The 13,483-nt window shown below is 37.1% G+C and overlaps 1 protein-coding gene across 1 annotated transcript in view; it reads left to right on the top strand.

Moving 5' to 3' along the window:
• myo19 (myosin XIX) overlaps positions 1 to 13,483 on the top strand; it is a 59,223-nt gene that overhangs the window by 8,702 nt on the left and 37,038 nt on the right. The window contains exons 4-9 of the mRNA XM_079816305.1: positions 6,985 to 7,098; positions 7,176 to 7,302; positions 9,423 to 9,492; positions 9,575 to 9,677; positions 10,695 to 10,791; positions 11,612 to 11,688. Coding sequence (XP_079672431.1) covers positions 6,985 to 7,098; positions 7,176 to 7,302; positions 9,423 to 9,492; positions 9,575 to 9,677; positions 10,695 to 10,791; positions 11,612 to 11,688 — 588 coding nt within the window. The remainder of the gene's footprint in view (positions 1 to 6,984; positions 7,099 to 7,175; positions 7,303 to 9,422; positions 9,493 to 9,574; positions 9,678 to 10,694; positions 10,792 to 11,611; positions 11,689 to 13,483) is intronic.

The following is a 13,483-nucleotide window of genomic DNA, read 5'->3' on the forward strand; positions in this document are numbered from 1 at the left end:
ACTCATGATGGGGAGGAGAGAGAGTGAGCCAATTAGCAGAAGTGGGCGTGTCCACTCATGATGGGGGGGAAAGAGAGAGAGTGAGCCAATCAGCAGAAGTGGGCGTGTCCACTCATGATGGGGGGGGGAAGAGAGAGAGTGAGCCAATCAGCAGAAGTGGGCGTGTCCACTCATGATGGGGGGAAGAGAGAGAGTGAGCCAATCAGCAGAAGTGGGCGTGTCCACTAATGATGGGGGAAGAGAGAGAGTGAGCCAATCAGCAGAAGTGGGCGTGTCCACTAATGATGGGGGAAGAGAGAGAGTGAGCCAATCAGCAGAAGTGGGCGTGTCCACTCATGATGGGGGAGGAGAGAGAGTGAGCCAATCAGCAGAAGTGGGCGTGTCCACTCATGATGGGGGAGGAGAGAGTGAGCCAATCAGCAGAAGTGGGCGTGTCCACTCATGATGGGGGAGGAGAGAGAGTGAGCCAATCAGCAGAAGTGGGCGTGTCCACTCATGATGGGGGAAGAGAGAGAGTGAGCCAATCAGCAGTAGGGGGCGTGTCCACTCATGATGGGGGAGGACAGAGTGTGAGCCAATCAGCAGTAGGGGGCGTGTCCATTCATGATGGGGGAGGAGAGAGAGTGAGCCAATCAGCAGTAGGGGGCGTGTCCACTCATGATGGGGAAGAGAGAGAGTGAGCCAATCAGCAGTAGGGGGCGTGTCCACTCATGATGGGGGAAGAGAGAGAGTGAGCCAATCAGCAGTAGGGGGCGTGTCCACTCATGATGGGGGAAGAGAGAGAGTGAGCCAATCAGCAGTAGGGGGCATGTCCCCTCATGATGGGGGAGGAGAGAGAGTGAGCCAATCAGCAGAAGTGGGCGTGTCCACTCATGATGGGGGAAGAGAGAGAGTAAGAGGGAGATTTAAAGAAAGACTGTAGAAAGAGAAATGGCTGAGAGACATTACAAAAGAGAAAAGCTCAGAGGAAAATTGGCAAGGACTTTAGGACCCGCGTTAGAGAGCGAGATGGCCTGAAAATGGATGCCGAGGTTGTGTTGTTTTTGCTCCATACATGAGAAACATTTGATTTGCTGTTTCATAATACCAAGATATGCTGTTGTTGTGAGGTTAGCTATAGTAACATTACTGCTTGAGTATGTAATGCAGAACATATTTATTTGTTCAATTGTTGTCGAATGAAGCAAAAATGACTACATTGTGATTGCGACCATAACCATGATATATGTAAAGTTGCTTGTACCATGATATAAGGCAGTGGTCATACCACGCACACCTCTATGTTGTCTTTTGAAACTAGAGATCTGTACTGTTAATTAGGGCTGCGCAATATATCGAAATTATCGAAATATCGCCAATGTCCAGTTCGTGATATGCATATCGCCACGGCATGCATTATCTGAATGGTTTTGATAGGCTACTCCAACATTGTGAAAATGTGAAAACACTGCTGTCTGACACACACACACACACCGAAACGTGCGCACAAGCCGTTCTTTTTTCGTGTCTTGTTACACACTCAAACTGTCAAATACACACACAGTTATGTAAAAATGGCCGTCTTAATGTGTATTCATGTAAACACAGTCGGTTATGCTTTAAGTGAACGATATCAGTTGGGGAAAGAAACCGAATGTGTGTTAACCCTTGTGTTATGTTGCGGGTCAATTTGACCCGTTTTGATTTTTAAGTTGTCAGAAATATCAGTTAACCTATGTTTTTTTTTCTTTAAATTTTGTGACTTTTTCTCATTTAGGGTCATGAACATGCATGCAAAGTTTCAACACGCTGATGTGTTTTGACATATACACACACATTTACTGTTACGTTCGTGATGTTCACGGGTCAATTTGACCCGCATATTTTAATGTTCTAAGGCAATTGTAGAGACCCAAAATAATAACATTTCTTGGTTATAGTTTGTTATTTTAGTTTTTTACTAACCTATGAAGCTATTTTTTCAATACAGAAATATTTTTTGTATGCCACAAATGGTAAAAATGAGCTATAATTTCTTTTTTCAATCTATCTGAAATACTATCTAACCCACATTGTTTTTCTTGAAATTGTGTGACCTTTTCTCATTTAGGGTCATTAACATGCATGCAAAGTTTCAACATGATAATGCGTTGTGAAATGTGATTATCAAAATTTTATACACTCTTGCTGTTTGTGGGTCAATTTGACCCGTATAGGACAGCTGTTCAAAAGCAACTGTACAGACACAAAATACAAAACACTTTGTTGTATGTCAGAGCTCTTCAACTATTAACAACTTCATGAAGCAGTGTTTTGAAATCAGCCATCACTGTATAAATCATAAAAGTAAAGTTTAAAACAAGTTATAGAAGTTTATGAACATGAAAATATATAACATATATATTTTTATATTTTATATAAAATATACATTTTACAAAACATGTTAAATTCTAAAACCTCATGAAAATCAAAGCTAAATATCTGAAATTCTGTACCAAATTTTAGGTTGATATCTCAAAAAAAAAAAAGTTTTTGTGCGCAGTACCAACATTTTCCACTAGATGACATGTAGACTCTTCGATTTCCATATATGGTTTGAGTGATTTTCATACTTTTCAAAATATCTTTGAAGTAGACATCCTATTGAGAAGTAGTTTGGGCAGTAATGTTAATATTTGATTTGAATTCAATCTCTAAAATGCATATAAAAAAACATATGGACAGAGTCAAAACGTGCGTTATAGATTGGTACCGCATCACAAATGACAAATCTATTGCTATTTATCTCCTGCTCTGTCATCTCTTTTGAAAATCAGTCACCAAATATGAAAATTAGAGTCTGAAAGCTTTCAAATGCTATATAGTTGGTCAAGATTTCTTTAGGTTTAGACTAAGATAGTATTGTTCTAAATGTATAAAGGCAAGTGTCCTAAGGGCCAATCTTAAAAATAAAAATAAAAATGGTTAAAAGTTATTTTTATAAATCGTAAATTCAGATATTTATTCTTTGTAATGTGTGAAAAGTATTGATATTAAAAGTTAATTGTTTGTTTCTGATTGTATGTGCTTTTTCATAGTGTGATTTTTGGGGAATTGTATTGAATCCAATTAGGGTCAATTTGACCCGGACCATAAGGGGTGTAAGCAGAAATCGAACAGTGCACAAGGGTTAATAGGATCCGTGCATTAGGTCTTAAAGTGACAGCAGCCTAATACAGTAAACCTGCCGCTGTCTGTCAAACAACAAACGAACAAGAGAAAATCACTCAGTGCTCTTGGCTGATTAACATTAGTAGCTTTATTATGTATCAGCGTATGTTTATGTGATTGTGAAGACTACTGTTTTTAGTTCTTATTTTTAATAACAAAGATAAATTAAAATAACAAAAATAATCGTCCACCCCTAGTCCAGGGGGCGGTTCTTCGTACGTCGCTAACTCAGTTAGCCGGATTTGATTGTTGACGATTTGGCATGATCTCGGATTGTTTGTTTCTTCGAAGCTCATCCTGGACTTGTTGTCATAGCAACAGGTCCATAATCTTAAACCTGCTCATGAGCGGCTTATTTCATGTAAACAGGGTTAGATCGCATCTTGAGGTGATACTTAAAATCTGTCCCAGCCACTGCTACTTTATTACAAGAGTTCATTACTGAACCAGGGGCAATAATAATCATTTAAAATAATAATAATAATATAAAAAATTGATATTGTATATGTATATGAGAATGTATATAATGTTGTGTATAATACTATAGACACAGCCACTTGATTGAGCGATTTATTTGTGATGGAATAATTACTTTATAATTTTATTGGAGGTTTACACACATGTTGTACAGTTACTCTGAGCCGTGCATTAATTTAAGTGATCACGGATATTATGGGATGGCTTGATGCAGCGCAAGAGATGCAGATAATTTGATCTTGACCCTTAAGAAACTTTAATACTGTCACGTTACAAATCTGCTCCAAAATGAATAAAAAATTAAATTACAACATTGAAATAAAAATGTAAAGGGTGTACAAATACTGTATAAAATCGTGAATATAAATAAGTGGTAATCATGTTAAAAAAACATTTATCATTTATCTATAATAACTTTTATGTTGGTTTGGTGGTTTGGCTGTTTCCTTATAAAGGTCCAGAAATTCGTGGGGTTTTTATTGTATAATTTGTCAAGTTTTTTGCCAGGTGGCTTTTTTAATTATATGATGTCATTACGTTGCTGTCTTTCCGCCAGCCAATCGCTGCTTTACTGATCGTGGTTTCGAGTATCGATCCATCCGCCCTCTTCAGGGAACACAAGAACGCTCAGTGATCTTAGATCATTTAATCCAGATATTTTAATCCAATCCGCAAATTCGTTTGAAGAACCAAATTAGCCAGAGATCAGTTATCACGATTAAAAGATCTGGGATCTGTCAAATCATCTCAGATGTAATAAGCAACGTACGAAGAACAGGCCCCAGGTGTCTTTGTTTACCTGTTGATGTTCTTGAAGTTTTAGGTTGATGTAACTATATATTAGCAAGTCAAGCAAAGAGTTTTTGGTATTTAAATATTGCCATTACATTTTTTTGTTTGAATACATTGATGTTAAAATTATATTGTCAGATTTGTGACATACATTTTTGATAAAACACTAGCTTTCTTTTCCCAGAACACATAAATGGTATCATTCTCATTTCTTAAATATTTTTTAAAAATGATTTATATAGATTTTACACACTTAAAGCAATATCGTATCGAATATTGCATTATTTAACAAGGATATCGCATTTTTCTTCAATATTGCACAGCCCTACTGTTAATGCATAGCAGATGACAGGATGAGGTTCTGCCTTTTGTCATAGCGGAAAACAGTGTCAAAACAATGTTTGCACACCTGGTCCAGTGGGATTACATATGAAGTTAAGAGTCATTAACATTTTATATCTAAAACAGGTCTACTTTGGTCACCAGCTGCCATTCATTTGTGCAAAAGTGAAATACAAACGTGGGCCTTTTCGCATTTACGCTATGGGCCATTTTAACATCTGAGAATGTTAATGGAAAAATCGCAAATCAGGAAGTTGGATATAAATAAACTGAGGTCACTAGATAATATTGACTAACAATGGCCATTTTCTGGGACAGGTAAGGGTAGATTATATTATATACACTGAAACATTTGCCAGCTCAACCGTTGAACAACAGTCAGTGCATGATTGTAACGGTGTTAATTTTGACAGCAAATTGATTTAGTTTTAGTCATATTTTAGTCACCTGAATTGTTTTTAGTTTTAGTCTAGTTTTTGTCGACTAAATATCATAAGAGGCTAAATCTACAGTAGAAATCTTAATGAGTTTAGTTAAATTATAATACATTAAGCATTTAAGCATTACATAACTGACTGTCACTTGAACTGACATCTTGACATCATTTTGACATTAAAAATACACGAAAGAGCTGAATTAACTTTTTTGTTTGTTTTTTTAAAAACATCTATATAGTTTTTATAACTTTGTATTTCTGTTTTAGTTATTAGGGCCATATCAGGTTAAGCTAAAGGTTAAAATAAGTTTGTTTATTTATTTTAATTTCAGTTAACATTTATTTAATTTCAAGTAATGGAAGTTTTTTATGGTTTTAGTGAATTATTATAACCCTGATAATTTATTGAATGTGTCAAATTCTGGTCTTTCCTCCTGACTATGAATTAAATGGGAATGAAATGAAATTATTATGTAAGCAAAAACAAATATATAATGCATGACTTTTAATTATATACAAGCTCGAAATACACCAGGACTCTTATTTTGAAATGAATGCGCCTCTGTTACACAGGACATCAGTTCTGACTGGATCTCTTCCCAAAATTGACCCTCCCTAACATTTTCGCCTCGGTTTTATTTGTTGACGAAAATGACGGTAGGTTTTCGTCATAGTTTTTGTCAACCAACACTAGTTTTTATTTAGTTATCGTCTCGTTTTCGTCGGTAAAAAAAGGTTGTTGACGAAAATTATGACACATTATTCGTCAATGAAATTAAAACTGGATTGGAAAGCGCTGTCTATCTAGAAGCAGAGATGTATAAAGTACTAGAGACACATACTTGAGTAAAAGTACAAGTTCCTTATCAAAAAAGTGACTTGAGTAGAAGTTGAAGTGCTCTTTAAGCACCACACTTAAGTAGAAGTACTAAAGTATTCAACATTTTTTGTACTTAAGTATTGCAAGTAGTTTATTTTAAAATGTACTACTCAAGTACTGAAAGTAAAAGTACAAGTATTGTGTTATGTAGTTATTAAAGAAAGTAGTCAAAAGTTTGAACATCATATTGTTTTGAGTAAATGATTTGTTTGTAACACTTTACAATATGGTTTGATTTGTTAACATTACATTAGTTAATGTATTAGACTAATAACTAACATGAACTAACCATGATCAATACATTTGTTACTGTATTTATTAATCTTTGTTAATCTTAGTTAATAAAAATACAGCTGTTCATTGTTTGTATATGTTACTTCACAGTGCACATTAACTATGTAAACAAATAGAGAGTAATTTGAGCGCAAGACGCTCGTGTTGTTTTAAAGACCGTGAATGCGCGCTCGCTGGGCTCTCTCTCGCGCGCTCTGTCTCTCTCTCGCGCTCTGTCTCTCTCTCGCGCTTTCACTCTCTCGCGCTGTCTCTCTCTCGCGCTGTCTCTCTCTCGCACTCTCGCGCGCGCTCTCTCTCTCATGCGCGGTAATGTGGGTTTGGAATGGAATGATTCATAACATTTTTATAATTGTAACGAGTAACGATGCAGCACATAAAAAAAATATCGGAGTAAAAGTATTAAACTCATCGAAAATATGTACTGAAGTAAAAGTGGAAGTAGGAGAAAAAAATAATACTCTAGTAAAGTACAGATACTGCCTTTTAGTACTTAAGTACAGTAGTGAAGTAGTTCTACTTCGTTACTATACATCTCTGTCTAGAAGACAATGTTAAAGCATCTCTTCGTACACAGGAATTCAAGCCACACATCTTCATCGTAGCAGAAGAGGCTTATAGGAATGTGCAGGGCCAGGTGGAGCCCATGAACCAATCGCTGGTCGTCTCTGGAGAGAGTGGAGCTGGGAAGGTAAGTGGTGTTTTAGGTTCCTAATTCATGTTTCCCAATGCGTATGTGTAATAACTACTGCACTGATATCTCTTCAGACATGGACGTCGCGCTGTCTGATGAAGTATTATGCCACTGTGGCCGCCTCTTCCCAGAAGTCCCAGGACACCGTAGAGAAGATCGAAAGACGAGTACTGGACTCCAATCCCCTCATGGAGGCGTTCGGTGAGATGATGTTGTCAGGGTTCCTACGGGGTTTGGAAAAGTATGGAATTTGATTTGAGTAATTTCCAGGTCTGGAAAAGTATGGAAAAAATAAATCAGAGTATGGAAAAATATTTATGTTTCCAGACTATTGTCCCTATTTCATTTTCTACATATAAAATTAAGAATTTCTAAATGTATATAATAAATATATACACAATCGTTTTTTTCAATGAATTAAAAACTTGTAGCCTAGCTATGGCAGTAAAGGTCAGACCTCTGTGTTCCTTCCTTTTCTCAGTTCAACAGTGGTTAACACAGCACTTTGTAGTTTGAGAAAGCAAGTTGGGTTTGAGGATAAAAGAGTCGATGGTGGAGTCCTTAAAGGAATAGTACACCCAAAATGAAAATTTGTCATTTATTCACCCCCATGTCTTTCAAAACCATAAGACTTTATTATATTAACATTTTTAATATTTTAAATCTGAGAGATTTCAGTCCCTTTATTAAAGGATTAGTTCACCCCAAAATGAAAATGTCCTAATCATTTACTCACCTCAATGCCATCCAATATATCCAGGCCTTACTTTCTTCAGTGAAAGATAAATTAAGTTTTTGAGTTGGTGGCCATTCTGGAAGGCATTGGGGTGAGTAAATGATTAGGACATTTTCATTTTGAGGTGAACTAATCCTTTAAATATCTTCATGTGTCCAAGATTTCCAAGATTAACAAAAGTCTTATTAGTTTAGAATGACATGAGGGTAAGTAAATTATGATAGAAATTACATTTTTGGGTAAATTAATAACCCTTTAAAAAAAATTGTGACTGATTTAGCATTTTGATCGTTAAGGTCACAAAAGGCACAATTTTAATATAGGATTTCTAAATATTAGATAGCCTACATAGAGGTTTTGACTCTATGTAGGCTGTAGGAGTGTAACAGACTTGTCGGAACCAATAGCATTGTGGGTAAGTGCGTCGCCATGTAGTGCTGTTGTGCTTCGGGAGACCCAGGTTCAAGTCCGGCCTCATGGACTTTTCCCAATCCCGCCCCCCTCTCTCTCCCACCTTACTTCCTGTCTCGCTACTTTCCTATCCTAATAAAAGGCAAAAACGGCAATACTAAATCTTTAGAATGTAACACTTGTTAGCAGTTGAATTTGAAAACATTTTTATCAGAACAAGTTAAATATGGTCGCAAAAATCTGTAGGAAGTCTGGAAATTCGAGTCTGGAAAAGTATGGAATTTTGAAATGAAAATTGTGTAGGAACCCTGTGTTGTGCTCTTGTGATGTTCAGCGAAATATTCATCAGTGTTTCCCCTAGAGTTTTTTCCAGCAGCGGTGCTGTTACGTGCCGGAGGTTGTTACCAAGCCGCTCGTCGGGGGGGTCCGGGGGCATGCACCTCCGGAATAAATAAAAAATTAAAATAAACCATGACATCTGGCAAGTTTTGCGGATAGAAATAGACATTTTGAACATTAAAATCCAAATTAAGCTTTTCATTAGTTTAAAAGGTGACTATCTTATAGCCTATTTTACTTCAATAACCTGCAGGGACGTGCAGAAAGTTCCTAAGGGGCAAGGGCTCAAATGTAAGAAGAAATTAATAATGTGCTTAAAGTCAAGTCAAATTCAGTTTGTGCTTGATTACATGATATAACAATTTTTTTAAAACTTTATCCTATATTGTGGATAATTAAGATAAATATCATACGCTGAAGTAAATTTCTGGAGTGTGAACAATTAAAAGAAAAAACAACAAGAACCGAAAACCGTGATATGAACCGAAAACCGTGATATGAACCGTGCCACCCATAATATGCACCTAAAACACAATCATCCGTTGCAGTTTTCATCCATTTTATTTATTGTTTTTGGTATTTATTCAAGTTAATTTTTAGTTTTTGGTTGTTTTGTTCATTTATTGTGGATATTTAAAATGTTTTCAGTATTTAATAGTCTTTAGAAATAAAAGTTGATTGATCTTTGAAAAGGTGTACCTGCATTATTATGCCATTATTTTAGATGAAAATGGTCTCAGAACGACAATATTATTGTTTATCGCAATATTATCTTGGCAATTTGTTATCATGACAGGCCTATTCATTACAGCATTTATTTTCCCTTCTTCCCCAGGCAATTCCTGCACATTACGCAACAGCAACAGCAGTCGCTTTGGAAAATACATTCAGCTTCAGCTCAATGGGTCAGTTGTGCGTCCTCTCATACTTCAGGCACATGAACCTAAAGCGATCGGTTTAAACCAGTGTGATTTTTATATGATTCAGCTCTCAGCTGCTGGTTGGGGCGTCAGTGCAAACGTATCTCTTGGAGAAGACCAGAGTGGCTATCCAAGCACCAAATGAGAGAAACTTTCACATATTCTACCAGGTGAAGTAAAGAGCCTGCATTCACAGAATACAAATACTACAGAGACGTCTAATTCCAGTATTACTATTAGGGATCGACCGATATGGATTTTTTTAGTGCCGATACCGATTTTTTTTCATCCGCCTTAGCCGATGCCGATTTTCTTGAGCCGATATTTGGAGCCGATACTGCTTTTGCTCCCTCAATTTACAACATAAAAATGACACGATCATGATGATAACAATTTAAAATTTACAATTTAAAAAAAGGAACATTTATTGAACTAAAAAAAAATCTATATTTAACAAATAGTAAAAACAGGTGAGGTAGAACAAGAAAAAAAAGAGTTCAGTGGTGAAAATAAATATTTAAGCATAAATAAAATAATGACACTATTGCACACAGTATCAACAAGCGAGCAGCATAATAAAGTGCACACTGACTGTACTATACTTCATTTTAAAACTATTTACAACCTAGTCATTTAATGGCTACACTCTAAAAAATGTTGGGTTAAAAATAACCCAAGTTGGGTTGAATATGGACTAATCCAGCAATTGGGTTGTTTTGACCCAGCGGTTGGGTTAAATGTTTGCTTAAAACAACCCAATTGCTGGGTTAGTCCATTTTTAACCCAGCATTTTTTAGAGTGTAGGTGCACTTCACTTAATCTCTTGTAGAGCAACACCAGCGGTAATTCAGGAGAAAATCTCCCAATGCTCACCGTGAAACTTCAGTCTTTCCACCTTTTACCATCGTCAATTCTCAATTGATTTTGATTAATATGCGCGAGGGAGAGCAAGAGAGTTTGAAGACGGTGAGAGCTGCCCTGTGGACGCCTGTCTGGAAATAATGCAGGGGAAAAAAATATCGGCCAACGCAGCAGCCTTGTATCGGCCGATACACGTAAAAATCGCAAATATCGGCCGATATATCGGTCTAACACTAATTACTATCAGTTATGTGTACATCATCTGCAGACATTCTGATGTGTGTGTTTACTTGTGTGTTCGTATGTTTGTTGTTTATTGTTTGAAGATGATGAAAGGAGCCACAGAAAAACAGAGACTGGAATGGATGCTGCCTTTGGAACAAGACTTTGCTTGGTTGCCCCATGCTGAGAAAACATTAGAAGGCAAGAATTCAAGTTAAAGATTTTTAACCCACTCTTGCTCTAGCCCTATGCGAGTATACCGTATGTATGTAGATAAAGATGGACATACACTATTTTGGCAAAAGTATTGGGACGCCCCTCCAAATCATTGAATTCAGGTGTTCAATCTCTTCAATCAAGCACTGCAGATGATTCTACACATTAGTGAGAGAATGGGCTGCTGTAAAGTTTGGTGGAGGGGGGATTATGGGGTAGGGTTGTTTTTCAGGGGTTGGCCTCTTAGTTCCAGTGAAAGGAACTCTTAATGCTTCACCAAGACATTTTGGACAATTTCATGCTCCCAACTTTGCGGGACCAGTTTGGGGACGGCCCCTTCCTGTCCCAGCATGACTGACCAGTGCACAAGCGTCGCTCCATAAAGACATGGATGAGCGAGTTTGGTGTGGAGGAACTTAAATCCTGACCTCGACCCGATAGAACAGCTTTGGGATGAATTAGAGCGGAGACTGAGAGCCAGGCCTTCTCGACCAACATCACAAACGCGCTTCTAGAAGAATCCCCATAAACACACTCCTAAACCTTGAGGAAAGCCTTCCCAGAAGAGCTGAAGCTGTTACAACTCCATATTAAACCCTGCGGATGAAAAATGAGATGGCGTTAAAGTTCATGTGCATGTAAAGGCAGGCGTCACAACACTTTTGGCTATATAGTGTACGTATAGATCCAACTTTATATAAAGATCCGGGCAATAATATAGTTTCAACATCAAGAATTTGTCTTTTGAAGCATTTCAGGAGGTACATTTAATATTTGACACCTTGATTTCTGTTTGTCTGAGCAGAAGACCGATTGCAAGAGACGGTGGATGCCATGATCAACCTTGGCATTGATGAGGGGAAACGTGCACAGATTTTCAGGGTAAGTTGTGACATGGGTAAAATAACATCAAAACCTCAATGATGATTGGAGATGAGCAGTGTTGGGAAAAGTTACTTTGAAAAGTAATGCATTACAATATTGTGTTACTCCCTTAAAAAGTAACTAATTGAGTTACTTTTTAAGAAAAGTAATGCGTTACGTTACTTTTGCGTTACTTTTTCTCTCCTGGGCTGGGCTTGTTTTTGTTTATAACAAAAAAGTTATATTTTTGTGCAATGGTAAAGACCTCTTCATACCAGAATTGAAATAAGCCCCAGGCTGAGGTAAAGATGCAGATTCCCGCATGACCAGTAGAGGGCGCAGCTCTGGATAATGGAGAATAGGATGCAGGAGAAAAAAGTTTTACCAATAAAAACAAAAAATCTAGTAATTTATCATCAAAGGTCAGCAGCAAGACATTGGTCAATTAAATATAAAGGTAGATTATGCATAAAAATAGTTGTTTTATTTAGCATTTAATTATTGGAGGTTTGAATAGTACTCTGATTTTGCATTTGACTGATTTTATTCATTTTGAGGAGGACAGAATCTTTATTGTGCAAGTGAGATAAATAAATGCTCATATTTAGTCTAGAACTACAATAACCCTCATGTTCACACACACACACACACACACACACACACACACACACCTCTGCACTAACTCTCAACATGAGCTGTCAGTCAAACTAATTTGAAAAAGTAACTCAGATATTTTGTTGTAAATTTGAAAAGTAATGCGTTACTTTACTAGTTACTTGAAAAAAGTAATATTATTACGTAACTCAAGTTACTTGTAATGCATTACCCCCAACTCTGGAGATGAATGGTTTTTGGGGTTTTAGAGACTGATTACACTTAATTAAATTAAACTATGATGTTAATAAGACCTTGTATGAATAGTGGGTGGAGACACTTAATTGCCCTATCGGTAAGCCCCGCCCCCCTTAGTTACTGTTGCTAACTCGGACAAACAAACGGAGTTGCTAATTGTCTTATAACGACAACTGTCGGTGTGAAAACCTTATCCCAAGATGTTTTTGGACACAGATTGTAGCGTATATCCCGTCCGAATGATGGCCAAACTTAACTGATGGTTTATCAAGTTTATTATGTCCTTTTTCACTCCAAAAATCATCGTAAGAGCTGAACAAACAAAGCATAAGAAGTGCGCATTAACGTCTCATTCACAAACTATCTCTCTCCGTTGCATTATCATTAACATACACAGCAAACTACACAAAAACACTCACAGTAAACAAACATATACACAGATCTTATGTTTTTCGGGGGTGCAGTTAATAACTGGTAAACTTTGTATCTGCAAAACAACTCCTTCCTACTTCCTTTCACTACCCGGAGACTATAATACCCATCAAAATAAGAGTCCTCCTTAGTAGGACAGATAATGCAGACCTTAAACATATCTAAAATTAAATTAATTTACATATAACCAGTTTAATATGGAGAGGCACTGAAATGTAGACCTTCGTGTTTTTGACCTACAGTGTACATGACGTGAGAACAGTTAGTTATTTCGGTTTATATGTTAGCAGGGACTTTAATCGTAACTTAACGAGAGTTTGACAAACAGAAAATCCTCTCAGGATCCCTGGAGTCAGAGTTACACATTTTAGCATTTTTGTAGCATAAACACCATCAAACCGATGAGAGCTTCGGATTTTCCAATGCATCTCTATGGCGCTGAAACCTAAAGATGTCCGATTTCCGGTCCCAGCGCAACTGATACTCAACTGCTATTGGCTCATCTGCGTTCGAGGGGAGGGGCTTACCA

Source organism: Gobio gobio (genome assembly GCF_949357685.1).
Source record: "Gobio gobio genome assembly, chromosome: 4".
Taxonomy (NCBI): Eukaryota; Metazoa; Chordata; class Actinopteri; order Cypriniformes; family Gobionidae; genus Gobio; species Gobio gobio.